The sequence below is a fragment of the Ambystoma mexicanum genome, chromosome 6p (genome assembly GCF_040938575.1).
Source record: "Ambystoma mexicanum isolate Mex_15411 chromosome 6p, UKY_AmexF1_1, whole genome shotgun sequence".
In the NCBI taxonomy this organism is placed as follows: domain Eukaryota; kingdom Metazoa; phylum Chordata; class Amphibia; order Caudata; family Ambystomatidae; genus Ambystoma; species Ambystoma mexicanum.
The window spans coordinates 1,154,754,089-1,154,772,524 of record NC_090935.1 but is presented as its reverse complement, the minus strand read 5'-3'; the positions used below and the strand labels follow the sequence as shown (position 1 = coordinate 1,154,772,524).

General features: G+C 47.6%; 1 protein-coding gene across 7 annotated transcripts in view; it reads right to left on the bottom strand.

Moving 5' to 3' along the window:
• Nucleotides 1–1,079: 1,079 nt before the first annotated feature.
• Nucleotides 1,080–18,436, bottom strand: part of LOC138510254 (tight junction protein ZO-2-like) — a 1,104,514-nt gene continuing 1,087,157 nt past the window's right edge. For all 7 annotated transcript variants that reach the window (XM_069625778.1, XM_069625777.1, XM_069625773.1 and 4 more), the window contains one exon: nucleotides 1,080–1,929. In XM_069625778.1, coding sequence (XP_069481879.1) covers nucleotides 1,764–1,929 — 166 coding nt within the window. In that variant the 3' untranslated portion in view covers nucleotides 1,080–1,763. The remainder of the gene's footprint in view (nucleotides 1,930–18,436) is intronic.

The window sequence follows — 18,436 nt, the reverse complement described above, 5'->3', positions numbered from 1 at the left end:
AAGTACTTCAAGAAAACCTATCTAGGATTGACATGTGCTCCGCACATACATATATTTTGGGCAATCTATGAACGCAGGATATTAAGAATCTTTGTGCTACATCTACTGCCAATTGTCTATACCAATTGTTCTCAAAACAAGGGAAACTATCAATCCCTTTGCTAATTTTATGCTAGGAATGTAACATGCCATGACCTCAGAGAATGTCAAAGGCCTCTCTTAGTTATTAGACCACACCTCGTTTGTTAGTCTAATGAAACAGAAAGGGGGCACCTCTCTGTTTGTAAATGCAAACTTCTCATCAGAGAAATCTGCTTAACACTTGCTTAAGCTATGAACTTTGTGTTTTATTTTGCAGCTTAATTGTGCTTTCAACATTAACCAATAGTGCTTGTAACATGAGCCAGCACGGGTTTTGCGCAAAGCTCTTCATCAAGGCTCTTGCTCCTTTTTAAGTATTACTTGATGCCTGCTCTGTATACAAATTGTTCACTGTGGATCCACTTCCAATTTCTATTGGCTTGTGTCAGTCCGTATTTAGTAAAAATAACTACTTTCATCAAATCCATTTCTACAGTAATTCTTGCACTGCAGCGCTTCCCTGGGTATCCCTCAAGAGAGATCTTCAGTGAGGTCCTCAGTCCGGACCTTTTTACTTGGGTGCTCGCCATGACCACCTTGCAAGTCCCACTATCCCTACCACATCACCTGCACCATCTTCCATGGATTAGCTTGCACACGGCTTCAAGTGAGGCACTTGGACCACCCACCACAACGCAATTTGTCGGAGATAAGAATGGGTGGAAAAAATAGAAAAACCTCCAACCAGATAAGAACCCATCTTTGAGGGAAGAGCCCCTTGCTCACCAAACTAAACACTGAACCATGGCTGAGGTTTTAATAGCTTGCACGTTAGTTGCAAACCCAAATATTCAAAGTACAGTTTCCATAAACAAAATGTCTAGCCATGTTTACAGCCTTGCACTTTATACAATGTTGTAAAGAAAATTAATGTGAATTCATGCCCTGCACAGTATTCAAATTTAAAGTGAGTGTAGCAATTTAGGAATATACTGTCATATGTTTTGAAAACATTTTAATTTATTTCCATGTAGTCTTTGTAACATACAATATTAAATGAATGTTTACAGCATCATTTTAATAGAAGTGCACCATTGCTTTAAAACAATACCACTGTATATACACACAATTTCTTAAGGTTACAAAATGCAGTTCATTAATTATAAACATGCAGCCTAATTTGTGGATACACCAGTAAAAGGATTAGTTAAAAATCCCTGTTAGTACATTATTGCCAGTTATTTAAATAGTACATCACAGTGAACAAGAAAACCTTATGATAATCCCACATAAAGGCACTTGCAGTTATTTGTTATATACTTTGTCAAACTTTTGTTCATGGACATTTTATCACTTTCATCTCTCGATGTTTCTCTCCTAATTGTATCATCTTAATTTACATTATACAAAGCAAATTAAATTCTTATTTTTGTGGTTTTGGTCCTTAAAACCAAGGTAGCAGTGTTTAGACACAACTAGTGTTGAGATTGTTCTTTATAGTTTTCAAAATCCTCCCATTTCAGTGTGTAACGGTCACGCTCCATAAAGTTCATATTGATCAGAACAGAGCGTCACATAAAAAGATGTGCATGAATGTCCATGCAGTTAACGACCAGTGACATACACAAGGGATACAGGTTTCAGAACCTTTTAAAATATTTTAAATGCACGGGTTGTGGCGTCTATAGCTCTGTGTCTCTGTATTTTGATGGTTGTGCATAATAGCCACGCTTGGACTGGTCAGCTAACTGCCGGCGGTACTCTTCTTCCTCCACATCACTGCCATAGCTTCCTCTCTTGACCTGGGCAGGTTTATTCGGTGGTTTCTGGGGCTCTGGAGGCCTGGAACTTACGCAAAGAACATTGTATCAGATAAACGGGAGCAAGGCATGCAGATCTTTAAACATCCTAATATGGTGTAATGTCTCTTAATCGGTCGATCCTTCTGGGAAAAACAACTGATCATTTTCTATGTGAATCACAATTAGACCCAAGTTAACAAAAGAAAGACAAGTTTATGCAATGTTGAGCTAGGAAAACAATACAAATGGAAATATAAAATGCTGGATACGGGAACTCCGTAGCTCGCCAGATTGGCTTTAAACACATACCTCTCTGGGGCACATGACCGCGTGCTAATATTTAACAGTAACACGCGGCCATAACAATTTAATTTTAGTCACATTTGTGAGATTTTTATAATATGCACTGAATAAATTGAATTAATGCTTTTTTTAAGTGGCTGAGCGGAGGTGTTCGAATCCAAAGGCCTCATCACATTGGTGACTATTTCAAGATACATTGGTATCAGACAAGGATATTTAACCCTCATCGTTAGATACAAATAGCCTTCCCAATATGGAGGCTAATCCTACATTGAAATCTTTCTCTTTGTTGCAATCACATGATCGTTTTATATGTGATGGGGGAGGAGCGGACCGCTCTAGCTGTGCCTTTCTATACTCGTTGGTGCATTCGGCACGATTGGATTATACTAGCTTGAAGAAGTCTGAGCATTCAGGCGGAACGTGTGCCGTTTCCACCCAGATGGGTGAGTGTTTTGCTACCATTTGGTCGCCATTTAGGTGAACGCGTTTTCATGTTCACCAATGTTGGGATGTACTGTACTTTTATGAATTGAAGTAGCAGGTCGTGCGTGCTTGGGACATTTTTGTATAAATGCAGCATGTAAGGTTTTTTGTAGTGTTACAACTTTACAGAAGCACATGATATATATATATATATATACATACATACATACACACACACAAACCAATATGAATCAATTATTTTACATTTACAACTGTTGTACAATCTGGATTGAGGCTAACACATATGCCCAAAAGTAATTTAGTAAAAGAAAACAAAAGTTTCTCCCTGCATAAACAGAATCAAGAAATTGATGCATGCCCTAGATGAAGATGAAACATATGTGAACTAAACTAGCTTAAATTGCAGGGATCACACAAGTTATATGGAGACCCAATTCTATGCAACATTTATAGCTGATAATTTATCAGAATACAGCTTCAATTTCCTTATGGAAATCAGGGTCCTAATCTGTGTCTCAAAAGATTGCGCAGATGGTTACTACTCCCTGGGTGGACATAGTGCTATCCATGCAAACAGAAACACATCTGGCAAGCTTAGAGTTCAGGCATTACATTTCCTGATTAACATAAAAAATTGTCACACTTTGGCCCTACTGTTCATCTGTCGTCATGAGACATTGGATCGTGTGGTCCAATATAAATCATGATCAGACCACTTGGCCTACATTTGACACAGTGACCTCCTGATCTTAGTCACAAGGACCGTGGACTTCTATAACCAGGCCCTCTAAGCCAATAATATCAGGAAGGCCTTTTAAGAACAGGTTTCTCCGACCATTTGAAGGACCACTTTCCCCAGGATCTCGCTCTGTGATGGAACAGATCTGGGAAGCAAATACAGATCCAAGGAAAAGACGACTATGGGGAATCCTTTAGCCCACAGAAATACGTTAGCCATCCTAACGAGAACGGTTATGTGTCACCCACCGCTTTCTCTAATTTTTCACCCAGGTGGACAGGGAGAAGTAAAGCTGTGCCCCGTGGAACAACCAGACACATAATGCGGGTAGGCTTGAGGAAAGGGATACTCATGTTTTTGCTACATTAGCAACCCTGCTAGAAAAAGTCTCCTACAACCAACATAACCATTTAAATCAACCCACAGAATACAGGACAAATTGTTTCCAAAGTCAAAGTCCAACAAAAGGACTTGATGGCATAGAAACTAACTTGCTGCATACAGGGGACAGGTAGATCGGATTCCTAGAAAGGGAAGTCCTGCAGCCACAGGGGGAGAATCAAGGCAGCAGCACAATCCCAGCATCTCGCTGCTTTACACAGACAGGAAATCCAAAATTGCAAATGACCCATTTAAAGAAAAACGACAGTGTGGAGGAAGGTGGGGAGAAGGGGAAAACCAGGAGCGTGAAGGAAGGCAGACGAGAACGCCAAAGAGGAGGAGGAGCATGTCAGTTTACCCCAGGAAGAGAAGGTGAGTATGCCATCTTATCCCAGTAGACGACCGACTGTTGCCCTTGAAAGGGCAGAAGAGAAGACCGGGGTGCCTTAATCATCCAGGAGGAAAGAGGCTGCGACATGAACAGGAAGACAAGAAGATGGTGAGCACGCACATTATCCCCAGAGAGGAAGGACATGCTGTGGCCCATGAAAAGTCAGAAAAGGTAAATATAGAGGATGTGAATAATGAGAAGGCAGAGACCTAAAAGGCTGAAGCACTGGCAAAAGAGTAGGCAGAGTAAAAGTAGAAGCCCTAGGCACAGAAAGTGAAGAGAGAAAAGGCAAACCGCTTTGGTCAAGGGAAAGGCCGTGAGCTAGAGCAGAAACTGTGGCCAAGGAAAGGATGGAAATAAAAAGTTGGAGGCCCAAAACATTAAAAAGGGAAAATTGCACCAGCCACTAATGAAGAGTAACAGAAGTGGCCTGGACGCTAACCAAACAGGCAGACAAGCCAAAAGACTAACACTAACCCCAAAGAGACCATTTAATAGTGTGGGAACACACTCAAACCAACAGATAAACTAACAACGATCCAGACAAAGCAAACTAATCACTTTAAACTTGAATTCTTTGCCCCATTTTAATGACTTTAGATTGCCGATCCTGCTGAAGGCAGATCCACAGTACTCAAAAGGTATTCTTCCTTTCCTCTCTTTCCCCCAGAAGCTCACTGTTTCCAGAGCTTTGGTTCGCTCTAGGCTGGACTACTGCAACAGCCTCTTTGTAAATATGCCTCCTTCTGCCCTCCGCAACTCATCCAGAACAGGACTGCGAGACTTGTCCTTGGCCTCAAGCCCAGGGATCCTATCCCTCCAGGACTGAAATCTCTGCACCGGCTCCCAGTGGCTGCGAGGATTAAGTTCAAAACCCTCTGCATTGTCCACAAGGCCTTCTGGGGCCTGGGGCCTGAATTCCTCAAACTCTCTCTTCTTAAATATCTGCCTTCTAGAGGTCTTCGCTCATCCGCCTAGAACTCCCTCAGGGTCAGTTGCAACTCCAAGCAATGAGTTGGTGGTAGATCTCTTTCTTCAGCTGGGGCCTCCCTCTGGAACAGCCTCCCTGAAACTTGAGGAGAGCCATCTCTGGTTCCGGAAGCACCTCAAGACCTTCCTCTTTGCTTCTGCTTTTCTTCCTCTTCTCCCCTGCTGTACTCCTGACTGAAACTGCAAAGGTCACCTGGCTACCCTCTGATCTCAGGCTCAGGTCCCCTCCCACGCCAGCTGCACACATGCACTGCCCACTGGGCAACACCTGGCACTTGGGGGCTGTTTCTTTATTCCTACAGTCCCCACCAGCTCTTCACTCAATGTCTGCACTTGCCACAAGCTGGCCGCACTTTTACCTATTGTTTTATTTGTTTGACTTATTCTTTGCTGTTGATCCTATGTATTGCACTGCCCCCTACCCCTTTTTCCCCACCCCTGCACTTGCGCGATCTCAAGGTCACCTGGCCTCTGCTGAAGATTGTTGTCTTTGTCTTCCGTCTGTTCCCCCTCCTTTGCCTCGTTGCACCTTGAAACACTAGTGTATAGGCACGTTATAAATGCCATATATCGTACTTCAAATGCTTCCATCATAACATCACCGAAACAATTGACGTGATAGGTCCTCAATCAGATTAAACACATATAAACAGTCCAAAACAACAAGGCTAACGACAAGTGCCACAATACAAATATGACCATGAAAAACACCTGGAACTAATTCCACGGTCAACAAAAAAAGGACCTTCACTGAAACCATCAAAGACTGTTGTAAAATCCCCTTGAGGTGGTACCATAAAGTGATGTGAAAAAGTCCCATTACAGCTAGTAGATTGACTAACCGACCAGATCCGATATTTAAAGATTTTAAGGTAACTAATCCAGTGATAGCCAAAACAATTCCTTGCAATATCCCCAACATTGCAAAGGTTTGCCAAGCCCTTTTCATGACCAAAACAGAATATGGCTACCGTCAGTGACAACCAGAATAAATCTTCCTTCACACCCATCACACAACCCAGAATATAAATTTGCTGAAACCTTCCTCTGTTTTTTAGGGAGACAGCAACAGGAAATCTCTCAGAACCATATTAACACACTAGCACCAGATGAACAAGTTACTTACCCCTGGTAACATTCATTCGATTGGATGTTCCTCCCACGTATTTCTCATTTTATGATAATTATCCTTCCAGCTTTAGCTGCTTTGGACATTTTTTCGGCAGGGGGCGCTGCGTGCCCTCTCGTCGAGTCGATGTCCCTCGAGGGCCTCCGTTCGACTGTATGTTCGACTGTATGTCTTCTGTATAAATAGCACTCGCAGCGCCTGTTGGCTTCAGTTATGTTTTCCCCCTCCTGTAGAGGATTTACCAGGCGAACCATAGATCGTATGGTCCAAGAAAGCGTAAAGTGTAAAGACACGTAAATTCTATGGTGGGGTAGGCTGCGAGGGGAATACGTGGGAGGACCATCCAATTGAAAGAACGTTACCAGAGGAAAGTAACTTGCTCTTATAATGGATTGTGTCCTCCCACGTATTCCTTACCTTATGATAGACTCCCAAAGCAGTAATAATTTGGTGGTCGGAGTACAAATTATATTTTGTTTTAACGGTTATCATGGACTGAATGAAGGACCCTTTTTCCAAATTGTCCTTCCTGACCGGAAGAGGAATCCAGGCAGTAATGTTTGACAAACGTGTGAACAGACGACCAAGAGGCCGCTGAACAAATGTCTTCGACTGGAACCCCTCTCTGAAGAGCAGCAGAGGTTGTCATGCCCCTTGTGGAATGTGCTTTCAAGCCTTTCCGGTGGGTCTTTGCCTGCTAACCTGTAACATGCCCCAATAGTCAGGATGATCCATCTGGATAGGTTATGTTTTGTCAAGGCTAAACCCAATTCAGGGCCAATGAATACTTGGTAATTTTGACGAATTTTAGCCCTTTTTGGGTTCAGCCCATGTCATCTTTCCTCCTCTTATCTAGGATGAGGAGGTGGGTAAAACGTTGGCAAAATGATATTTTGTGACACGTGGAAGTCAGAGACTACTTTGGGTAGGAAAGAAGGTTTTACCTTGAGAACAACCTTGTCTTTACACAAAACAGTATGTGGAGGTTTACAGGAAAGCGCCTGCAACTGGCTTACCCTGCGGGCTGACGCTATTACCATTAGCAAAACAGTTTTCAAAGTTAACAATCTTAATGGGCATGAATGTTTTGGCTCAAAAGGGATGCATGTTAGAAATGTTAACACCAGGTCAAGATCCCATATAGGGGCTTGGAAAGGAACTGGTGGGAATATGTTAGTAAGACAGTTTTGGAATTGAACAATCAGAGGGATTTTAAAATATTAATCCTCTTCTGAAGAGCACTTGAAAATAGACCTTTAATTGTTCCAATCTGGAGCCCCAGATTCGGCAGATGTAATAAATAAAGCACCATAGGTGTGTCACAAAGAAAAGGGTCCACATTCTTATCCCTGCACCAACTGCTGAACTTGTTCCAACGGCAGTGGTACAAAGATTTAGTTGCTGGCCTTCTAGCCAAAAGCAATATCTCCATTACGTCATCTGGAAGGTCCCAATCCCTGTATCCCACCCGCTCAGAAATCATATGTGAAGGTTGAGAGTACTGTACTGTGGCTGGCGAACCCGAGCCTCCTCTTGCGAAAGAAGGTCCTCTTTTTGTGGAAGACTTATTGGAGGGCAGAGGGAAATGTCCAGAAGGTACGGGTACCACGCCCTGCGGGGAAATTAGGATCATGGATTTCCCTAACCTTCTCAACCTTCTGATTACATGAGGAATGACGGGGACTGGAGGAAATGCGTACAGGAGTCGAAACTCCCAGTCCACTACGAACGCGTCACCTAGAGCTCCTCTTGGAGGAAATTCCCTGGAGCAAAACAGTTTGCACTTCCAGTTGACACTGGACACAAACAGATCCACTTGAGGGGTTCCCAAAAGGGTGAAGATCTCCTGAAGGACTTCCTGAGCTAGTTCCCACTTGTGGGAGCCTGCACTGCCTGCCCGCCGCCGTGTTCTTCTCTCCGGCTAGGTGAACTGCTGATAGAGAGATTCCTTCTTTAATTGCCCAGAACTAGTGCTGCATTGCTTCTCTGCAGAGTGGTAGTGACCCCTACACCCGCTCTCATGTTGAGGAAGTACATGGCCACTGTGTTGTCCGTCATTATCAGGACATTATTTCCCCATACAGAGGGCAGAAAGGCCTTCTGCGCTAGTCCGATTGCCCTCGGCTCCAAAAGTTAGAGGTGTAGTTTGGACTCTGATGGAGATCAACGACCACTGATTGGCAGATCGTTGGCGTGTGCTCCCCACCCCGAAGAGTGAGGCACCCGTCCCTACTGTTATTTCCGGTTGTGGCTGCCAAAAAGATTCTCCCTTCAGAATGTTGTCCTTGCAAGCCCACCACAGAAAGTCCTGTGCTACTCCGATGGTGGTCTGCCATCCTGCCTGAGAATTGGGACCCTGTGTCCTGAGAGCCCATTGGAGGGATCTCATTCTCAGGCGGGCCTCTGGCAGCAGGAAAACAGGATGCCATGAGACCAAGCAACCTCAAAAAAATCCAAAGCAAGATGATGCTGGGCACTCTGAAATTTGGTGATGTTGAGCTCTCACCTCGGGTGACGAGGCTTTCCCAGAAGCGTCCAGGACTGCTCCAATAAACTGGAGTCTCTGAGATGGTATCATGTGGGACTTCTTGTAATTGAGGGAGAAACCCAGTCTGTGGAGTGGCAGGTTACACAGATGTTCCCAGGCGTGTTCGGGTGACCGTGCCCAATCAGCCAATCGTCCAGGTAGGGGCAGACGTGAATCCTCCGTTCTTCTGAGACTCGCTGCCACCACCGCCATTAACTTGGTGAAAACCCTATTGCGGAGGTCAGCCCTAATGTCAGAACTCGAAACTGATAATGAGAACCACCTACCTCCGGTAGTTTGTGCTTGTGATGGAAAGGCACACGAAAGTAAGCATTCTGAAGGTCCAAGGACGCCGTCCAGTCTTGGAGTTGGAGATCCTGAAGGATTAAGTCCAAGATGGGTCTCAGTCCTCCGTCCTTTTTGGGAATTAGAAAATACAGTGAGTACCAACCCTTGTTCCTCTCTATCACAGGTTCCAGTTCTATAGCACCTTTCTCTAGCAGGTCAAAGTCTCCTGCACAAGGAGCAGATCCAGAACTTTGAGAGTTGTTCTCCAGGGATGATGATCTTTTTTGAAAACGAAGGCAGTAACCCTGGGCTATTCATATGCTGAGAAAGTCTGCCTCCCACGGGGTCTTGTGAGTCAAAGCCTCAGAGTGGTTTTGAGGTGGCTGAAGCGGCAGCTGAGGGTAAAATTACCACTTCTTGGGCTGATTTAGCACCTCTCCCTCGTCCACCACGAGGGAATCTTCTGACCTCTATGACGGGCTTGTCCTCTTCCAACTGAGGAATAGCATGGAAAGGACTTACCCCTTCAAGAAGATGAACCAAAGAAGAGGTGTTGAGACTGTCTAATGGCAGCACTAAGAGATTTAGCCACTGCCTTGGAGGTCTGCAGCTTTTCCAAACTTTCATCAGCCTTGCTGATAAACAGCCTTGAGCCGTAAAAGGGCATATTGAGGAGTCTGGACAGCACATCTGGTGCGTATCTGTACTTACTCAACCACACAAATCTGCGCAACACAGTGCTAGTTGCCATGGATCTGCTGATGCCACCCGCAGTATCCTGACTGGAGGCATTCACACATTGCCTCCTTACCATCCTTGATGTTAGCCAGCAAGCCGTCTCTTTCTTCTCTTCTGGGATGTGGTCAGCTGCCATAGCTACGCAATCCCACAGGGTAAGCACAGGTTGTGTTAGTTGATTTTAAAGCCATACTACCAGCAGTAAATGTTTTTTTTCGCCTCGGCATCCACTCTCTAATCATTCCTATCGGGAAGGATAGAGGGGTCTGCCGATTGCTTGGTAGATGTAGCAGCTTGAACCACCAAACTTTCTGGTGTTAGGTGCTTTGTTAAGTACTCTGAGTCACTGCTGTATGACCTATTTAGGGTGTTTCCCAATTTGTTGAGACTCTTTCCAGTAGGGCAATGTGAAAAGCCAAAATTGGATCTCTTTGGGGACATTGATCCAAATGATCCGTCAGGTCATCCTGCTCGAAAGAAGGCGTAGGCCTGCTCCAACCTAAAAATATGACCAACTTGCTCATTAGTTGCCTATATGAGTATTCAGCGTGGTCAGTAGGATCTGGTTTAGCAAATTCCAGTTCTGGAGAAGTATCTATACCGCTGGCTGTAGGTTATCATACAAGTCTTTTAACCTAGACTCTTCAGAAATCAACTTCTCTGGCACATTTGGGGTGCCATAGTGTTACCCAAATGGTGGTGTATTATTATCTGAAGGGTCATTGTCTTCATAGACACTGGCGTTGACTGCTCCAATGTCGATGGTGTTAGCGAGGCCATAAGAGTTACCGACTTTTTGTTTTTTCGAAGGAACCCTCGATGGACTGGATTCCTGGCTTGTCGAAGCCCTCAGCAATTTTTGGTCAGATCGAGATTTTTCTCGAAGTAGATCTGGCTTATAGGTCTGGTTCAAAGATTTTGGTGGTTTCGTCTTCAACTTCCCTTTACCGTCTTGATGCAGATCGACATGGGTATTGGCTTTCTGCTCATTCTTCGAGGGTGTCGGGCTGCATTCTTTAAGATTTTAAGCATTTCTTTATGAAACGCAACCCTTTAGCTGGGGAGTCCGACTTAGTTGGACATTTCATTACCTCGGCTGAGGAATCACTAGAGGTCGAAGGTGACCTGTGATGCTGCTTCTTGGCCTTCTTAGAAGACAGAATGGCGCAATCGACTTCGAGCGAGAACTTTTAGATCTTTTCCGTCAAGGAGAATCCCTCGACTCATCGGATTTTCTTTCTGAACTCTTTTAAGGAGACTTCGAAGGCAATCTCTCCACCGCCAATGTACTTTTACGCTCCCTCAGAGCGTTTTCGGTCATCGCCTGACAGGAGTTACAGTCGGAGGTACAGTGACCATAACCAAGATACTACAGACAAACAAGTTACTCTCTTACTTTTTAACGTTCTGTCGATGGGATGGTCTGACGACGTATTCCATATCTATGACAGTAATCACCACAGCTGTGCTGCTTTGGAAAATCTTTCGGCGTCTGCTCCCTGCGTCAATGATGTCGATACGCTGTCCTTGAGGGCCTCCGTCGAGCCGACGTCACCGGATGTTATAAGTAGGACGCATGACGCCCGTAGCCTAGGTTGTAGTTTTTTTCCCCAGAACGTGTGGCACCAAACCACTGCCAGTATTACCACAGAAAGCCTTGCGGAAACGTAACCTGCAATCGCATAAGAAATTCTGTAGCGGGGCAGGTAGGGAGGGAGCGATATGGAATACGTCGTCAGACCATCCCATCGAAAGAACATTACCAGGTAAGAGAGTAACTTGTTCTTCAAGGGGATTGGGTCCTCCGACGTATTCCATATCTATGACAGACTTCCAAAGCAGTACCAACGCATGGAGGAGGGAAAAGAATTTAGAATAAAGAAATTTAGAATGCCCAATCAAATCGCAGAGTAAAGGACCACCTTGCCAAAGGCCAGATCCTGCCCATGGACAGAATCGAGGGAGTAGTGACGTACAAAAGTATGGACCGAAGCCCAAGTGGCTGCATCACAGATGTTACAAATAGGAACAAATAGGGCAGTAGAGGCAGCCATACCCCTAGTAGAATGGGCCCGTAAGCCTAACAGAGGGTCCTTACCCGCCAAGTGGTAACATTCAGAAATTGCTAAGATAATCCATCTAGACAAAGTCTGCTTAGTCACAGCTTGTCCCAAACGCCTTGCATCGTAACCAATAAAGAGCTGATCGTCCACTCTGACCCGGGACATGCGAGAAATGTAGAAACTTAAAGCTCTCCTAGGATCCAACCTATGGAGCCTCTCCTCTTCCTTACCAGGATGTGGAGGAGGATAAAATGCCGGAAGAATAACCTGGCTCAAATGAAATTCCGACAACACCTTCGGAAGAAAGGAAGGACAAACTCTAAGGACAACCCTGTCCTTATGAAACACAGTGAAGGGTGGCTTAACTGAAAGTGCCTGCAACTCACGCACTCTGCGAGCAGAAGTGACCGCAACAAAAAACACAGTTTTAAGGGTTAACAGCCTCAAAGGACAAGAATGTAAAGGCTCAAACGGAGCACCCATAAGGAATTTCAGAACAAGGTTCAAATCCCAACCAGGCACCTGGAAAGGTGATGGCGGAAACACATTAGTAAGTCCTTTGAGAAACTGAGAAATTAAAGGAATTTTGAAATAAGAACACTCCTCAGACAAGCGCTTAAATATAGACCACGCCGCCAGGTAACCTTTAACAGTACCCACTTGCAGGCCCCTGTGGGCCAACGAAAGTAAAAAAGACAGAACCACAGGAATGTCACATGAAAAAGGATCCACATTCTTAACCCTGCACCAGTCGCAGAACTTTCCCCAACGGCAACGGTACAGGGACTTTGTTGCCGGCCGTCTGGCCGAAAGCAACACCTCCATCACGTCTTCAGGGAGATCCCAATCCTTATACCTCAACCTTTCAGAAGCCAAGCGTGAGGTTTGAGGGATCTGACGTCTGGATGGAGAACCTGACCCCCCTCCCGTGAGAGCAGGTCGTCTCGGTAGGGAAGACGACGTGGAAGGCAAATGGACAAGTCGAGAAGGTCTGGGTACCACATCCTCCGAGCCCAAGCCGGAGCAATGAGGATAATCCGGGAACCGAACCTCCGTAACCTCCTCAGCACTTGCGGGATGACGGGGACTGGAGGAAACGCATACAGCAGTGGGAAGGACCACTCCACCACGAATGCGTCTCCTAAGGCTCCTTTTGGAGGAAATTCCCGCAAGCAGAACCTTTCGCACTTCCGGTTGACACTGGAGGCGAAGAGATCCACCTGAGGGGTCCCCCAAAGTGCGAAGATCTCCAGGAGAATCTCCTGAGCCAGCTCCCACTCGTGAGAGATTGCGCTCTGCCTGCTCAGAGCATCCGCCGTCTCGTTTTCGTCTCCGGCCAGATGAACTGCCGAGATCGAAACTTCCTGCTGGATGGCCCAGAACCAGAGCTGCATCGCCTCCCTGCACAGAGGAAGTGTCCCTGTCCCCCACCCCCCTTTTTGTTGAGGCAGTGCATGGACACTGTGTTGTCTGTCAGAATCAGGACATTCTTTCCTCGCACAGTCGGCAAAAAAGCCTTCAGGGCAAGCCTGACGGCCCTCAGCTCCAACAGATTGATATGGAGTCTGGACTCCGACGGAGACCAACGACCGCTGTCAACCCGTTGGCATGAGCTCCCCATCCCATGAGGGATGCGTCCGTCACAATAGTCACCTCCAGCCAGGGTGGCCAAAACGGAGCCCCCTTCACCAGATTGCCTATGACGGCCCACCACAGAAGGTCCTGGGCGACCGAGGGCGGCACTTGAACGGGGTCCGACATCCTGCCGGAGGACTGCGACCACTGCATCTTGAGGGCCCACTGCAGAGATCTTATCCGCAACCTGGCCTCCGGCACCAGAAGAATGCAGGATGCCATGAGGCCGAGCAACCTCAAGAACTCGAACGCCGGGAGACTCTGGGCATGTTGAAACTTGTGCACCATCTGCTGAATGTGATGAGCCCTCACCTGGGGAGGAAAACACTGCCCCAGGGATGTGTCGAGCACTGCTCTGATGCACTAGAGCCGCTGGGTTGGCGTCAAATGGGACTTCAAGTTGAGGGAGAAGCCTAGCTTGTGAAGGGAGTGGCAGGTGATGGACAGATGGTCCAGGACTTGCTCAGGAGAGCGCGCCCTGATCAACCAATCATCCAGGTAGGGGTAGACGTGAATCCCCCCTTTCCTGAGATACGCTGCCAACACCACCATGAGCTGCTTGAAGACCCTCGGGCGGAGGTCAATCCGAAGGGTAGGACCCCAAACTGAAAGTGCGAGTCGCCAACCACGAACCTCAGGTACTTCTTGTGCCTTGGATGGATCGGCACTTGAAAATAAGCGTCCTTGAGGTCGAGAGACACCAACCAGTCCTGAAGTTGAAGGGCCTGGAGGACTTGAGAAAGAGTAACCATCTTGAACTTGTCCTTCCTGAGGAGCTTGTTCAAACTGCGCAAGTCCATGATGGGTTTCAATTCCCAGTCTTTTTTCGAAATCAAAAAATAAGGGGAATACCATCCCTTGTTCCTCTCCGCTACAGGCACCAGTTCTATGGCGCCTTTCTCCAGCAGGGATTGAATTTCCTGTGCAAGGAGCGGATCCGGACTCTTCAAAGAGAGATTCCCTGGTGGATTGTTGTGAGGCCTCTGCCGGAAAGGAAGACAGTAGCCGTGGGCTATGATCTCCAGGACCCACACATCTGAAGTAATGGCACGCCACTCTACAAGATGCTGCGCCAGCCTTCCCCCAACCGGCGAACCATGGGACATGGCCTCATGACTGAGCTGAAGCGGCTGCGGCAGTGCCTGAGGGCAAAGAGGCAACTGCCCGAGCAGCCTTGGCACCTCGAGTACCCTGTTTTCCACCTCTGGCACTCCTACGGTGGCCCCTTTGACTTGCAGCTCCTCTTGATTTACTAAAGGATGAGTAATAATGAAAGGATCCCCCCTCCAATGCTGTCCCCTAGGACGAAAAGGCAGAGGTTGGTGAACTGCAGCGCTCAACGACTTTGCTGCAGCTTTGGACGTCTGCAACCTCTCAAGGCTCTCGTCAGCCTTGCTGCCAAAAAGATGTTCACCATCAAAGGGCATGTTAAGGAGTCGGGCCTGCACATCAGGAGCAAACCCGACCTCCGCAACCACGCAAACCTGCGTATTATGGTGCTCGCCGCCATGGACCGGCTGACACAATCTGCCATGTCCAAACCTGACTGAACAGTCTCACACATGGCATCCTTGCCATCCTGTACAATAGCAAGAAAACCATCCCGTTCCTCCCCTTCGGGAATATGTTCAGCCACCAAGGAAATACAGTTCCACAGAGTGTGCGTGAAACGTGACAAGGCACACACGGAGTTGGCTGCCTGTAAAGCCATACCCCCTGAAGAAAACTTTCTTCGCCCAGCCATCAAAACGCTTGTCGTCCCTATCAAGAGGGATGGTAGGGTACGACGCCTGCTTTGCTGGGGCTGTGGCCGCCTGCACCGCCAAACTCTCCGGAGTGGGGTGCGTGGTCAAGTAGCAGGGGTCACTGCTGGCTGGGCGGTATTTTCGCGGCAAAGACTTGCTCACTGCCAGGAGACTCTCTGGAGCAGTCCAAGCTGCAGCCACCCTTCTTTGCAAAGCCATATGGAATGGCAGTACCGGGTCAGTTGGAGGACCATGGTCGAGGATGTCCGTCAGGTCATTCTGCAGAAAATCCACAGGTGGCGCAGACCACTCCAAGTATTCCGTGACCCTCGACATAAGGCGCCAGTATGAGGACTCGGCATGGGTGCCAGTCTCAGGCCGACAGGACTCCACCTCAGGAGAGGTGTCCAGACCACTGGCGTCGTGCAGTGACTGACGCAGATCCTCAATCTGGCTGTGACCAGACAAAATCTCGTCACGCACCTCCTCGGGCACCAAATCTTCCTCAGATCCCTCATCCCCCTCAGAAATATAATCCAGAGGTTGGAAAGAGGGCACAGAAAAAGGGACAAAGATATTCTTAGCCTTGGCCAGAGCCTGTCAGGGGGGTTCCACCGTGCCACGGGGTACCTCTGACAAAGCAGCCTCGAAAGGCATCGAGGGCGTCGACGGAATCGGCCTCGAGTGAGGCGCCGACAACTTCAACGGCGTCGACACAGGCCTCGAGGGCAGAGCCCCGAGTGTGTCCTTCGACAGCCTGGGCGCCGATGACTTCCTCGGAGGCGGAGCCTCAAGAGAGTCCCTCGACGACCTTGGCGTCGATGACTTCCTCGAAGACTTCACAGGCTCACGCGGTCTCGAGGGTGTCGAGGACCGGGACCTGGAACGGGCATGCCTAGAGCGACCATCCTTGTCCGACCGGGACCTCTAAGGCGCCAGGTGGTCGCGATGTCTGCTCAAGCCCAAAGGCGTACGAGTGGTCTCTCTAGCACGGTCACGGCTGACGTCCTTCAACGGACCGGAGCCCTGCGATTGAAAAATCGCCATCATCTCCTTTTGGAAGGAATCCCATTCCTCAGGAGTGGAATGCTTGTTGGGACAAGCAAGCCGCCGATGTGCGGAGTCCTCGGATGAGGACGGGGAAGGCAACCTGTGACGGCGCTTCTGTGAGTGCCTCGAAGAGGCAGAGGAATGGACGAGACCGACTCCTGGACCGAGACCCCTCGGACTCACGACGACTATGCGGAGAGTCGCCCTCGAATCGTCCGTCGAAAGTCCAGTGGATCGCGACTTCCAGGGCTTGGCCACCTTACCTGCCAACAGCTTCTTCTTACGCTCCCGCAAGGCCTTCGATGTAAGCGAATGGCAGTCGACACAGTCATCCTTATCGTGATCCTCCCCGAGGCACCAGAGGCAAGCGTCGTGCGTGTCAGTCAATGACATCTTGGACCGGAACACCCGACACTTCTTAAAACCCGACCGCGGGGTGGAAGAAGCAGAAGACATTTTCAATACACAAACGAACAGGTTCGAAGAACCCGAAAGAACAGGAATCAGTAGAACCGAGGTGCGCCGAGATATCCGAAGCGAACACGTTCATGGAAAAAACAGAACGGAGGCTACGGGTGTCATGCGTCCTACTTATAACATCCGGAGACGTTGGCTCGACGGAGGCCCTCGAGGACAGCATATCGACGTCATTGACGCAGAAAGATTTTCCGAAGCGGCACAGCTGTGGTGATTACTGTCATAGATATGGAATACGTCAGAGGACCCAATCCCCTCAAAATATGCGATGGGGGGGTGGGGGGGTCAGGGATCGACATCTTCGATCGACAGTCTTGGCACTTCTTGAAGCCGTCTTAGGCATTGATGGAGACGATGGGAAGACATTTTAGTTTCTGAAAATATTGACAAATTTCAGTGAAGAACCGAAGCACACCGTAATTCTTCGAGCCGTTAGCTCGGAAAAACGGAAATGAAGCCAACGGGCGCTGCCTGCGCTATTTATACTGATGATGACATCAACAGTCGAATGGAGGCCTTCGAGGGACATCAGCTCAATGAGACGGCACACAGCACCCCCTGTCGGAAACATTTCTGAAGCAGCTAAAGCTAGAAGGATAGTTATCATAAGATGAGGAATAAGTGGGAGGACACAATCCATTCGAAATTACTGTTTTGATGAATGTGTCCACTCAATAGGGATCAGTTGCCAAGCATCTATAAAGCATACCATAGCCCCTTTGCTAAAGAAACCAGTCAGATGACCCTAAACATTTCTTATCTGCCAATCCTGAGCAACATTGTGATCCAGGTAACATTTGAGCTGCACAATGGTAGAGAGCAACATCTATCAGGAATGCAAACTTGGGTTTAGATCATGCAGGGAACCCAATCCACCTCAACTGATATTAGAAAGGATCTGCTGCCTTCTCTTGATGCAAGACACCCAGAAGTCCTGATCTTCCCAGGACTTAAAAGTGGCATATGACACAGTGGGCCATAAGGAATAATGAAGATGCCTTTAGCGATGGGTTGCGACCTTTAACGCAGTTTAAGAGTAGACTTTTACTTAAGAGTTAAGACCCGATCCAGCAGGCCAGATCAAGTCTTAATGCTATTATCACCCCAGGTTCCTAATCGAGTAACCCAGGGTGCTGAGTGCATTATATTTTCAATGAAAATGAAAATACCTCAGTAATATGGCTGCCATGGATCTGGAAGGTAGGGCTCCATACAAAGCCCCTCTTCCATTTCCATGGCAGCCACAATGGATCACGAGTGGAAGCAGCAGCAGCTGTTGCATATCCACCTTTAACGCTGCAGCTGCTGGTGTATGGCAGTGCCTCTTCACCTCCATGTGGCCTCCCAGCAACCCAGATCTTCCCTGGAGCGAATTAAGCCCGCACTGGGCTTTTATCATAACGCACGTTGCGCTCCTGTGCTCTATTTCATCTACTTTTGCCTGTTGATCCTGTCATTATTTACAATAATTGGAGGAAACCAAAAAAGAAAATTGATGCACGAAATTCCTGGGTCAGGCACCCATTTCTCGCTTCATAAACTTTGCCCTCAGCTGTTTCTTCCATGCGAGCTGGCCATTCGAAGATGGCGGCCAGCATACTGAGCACAGGAGTGCCTGATGAAGTGAGCCTGATTGGGTGAGGCCCCTTT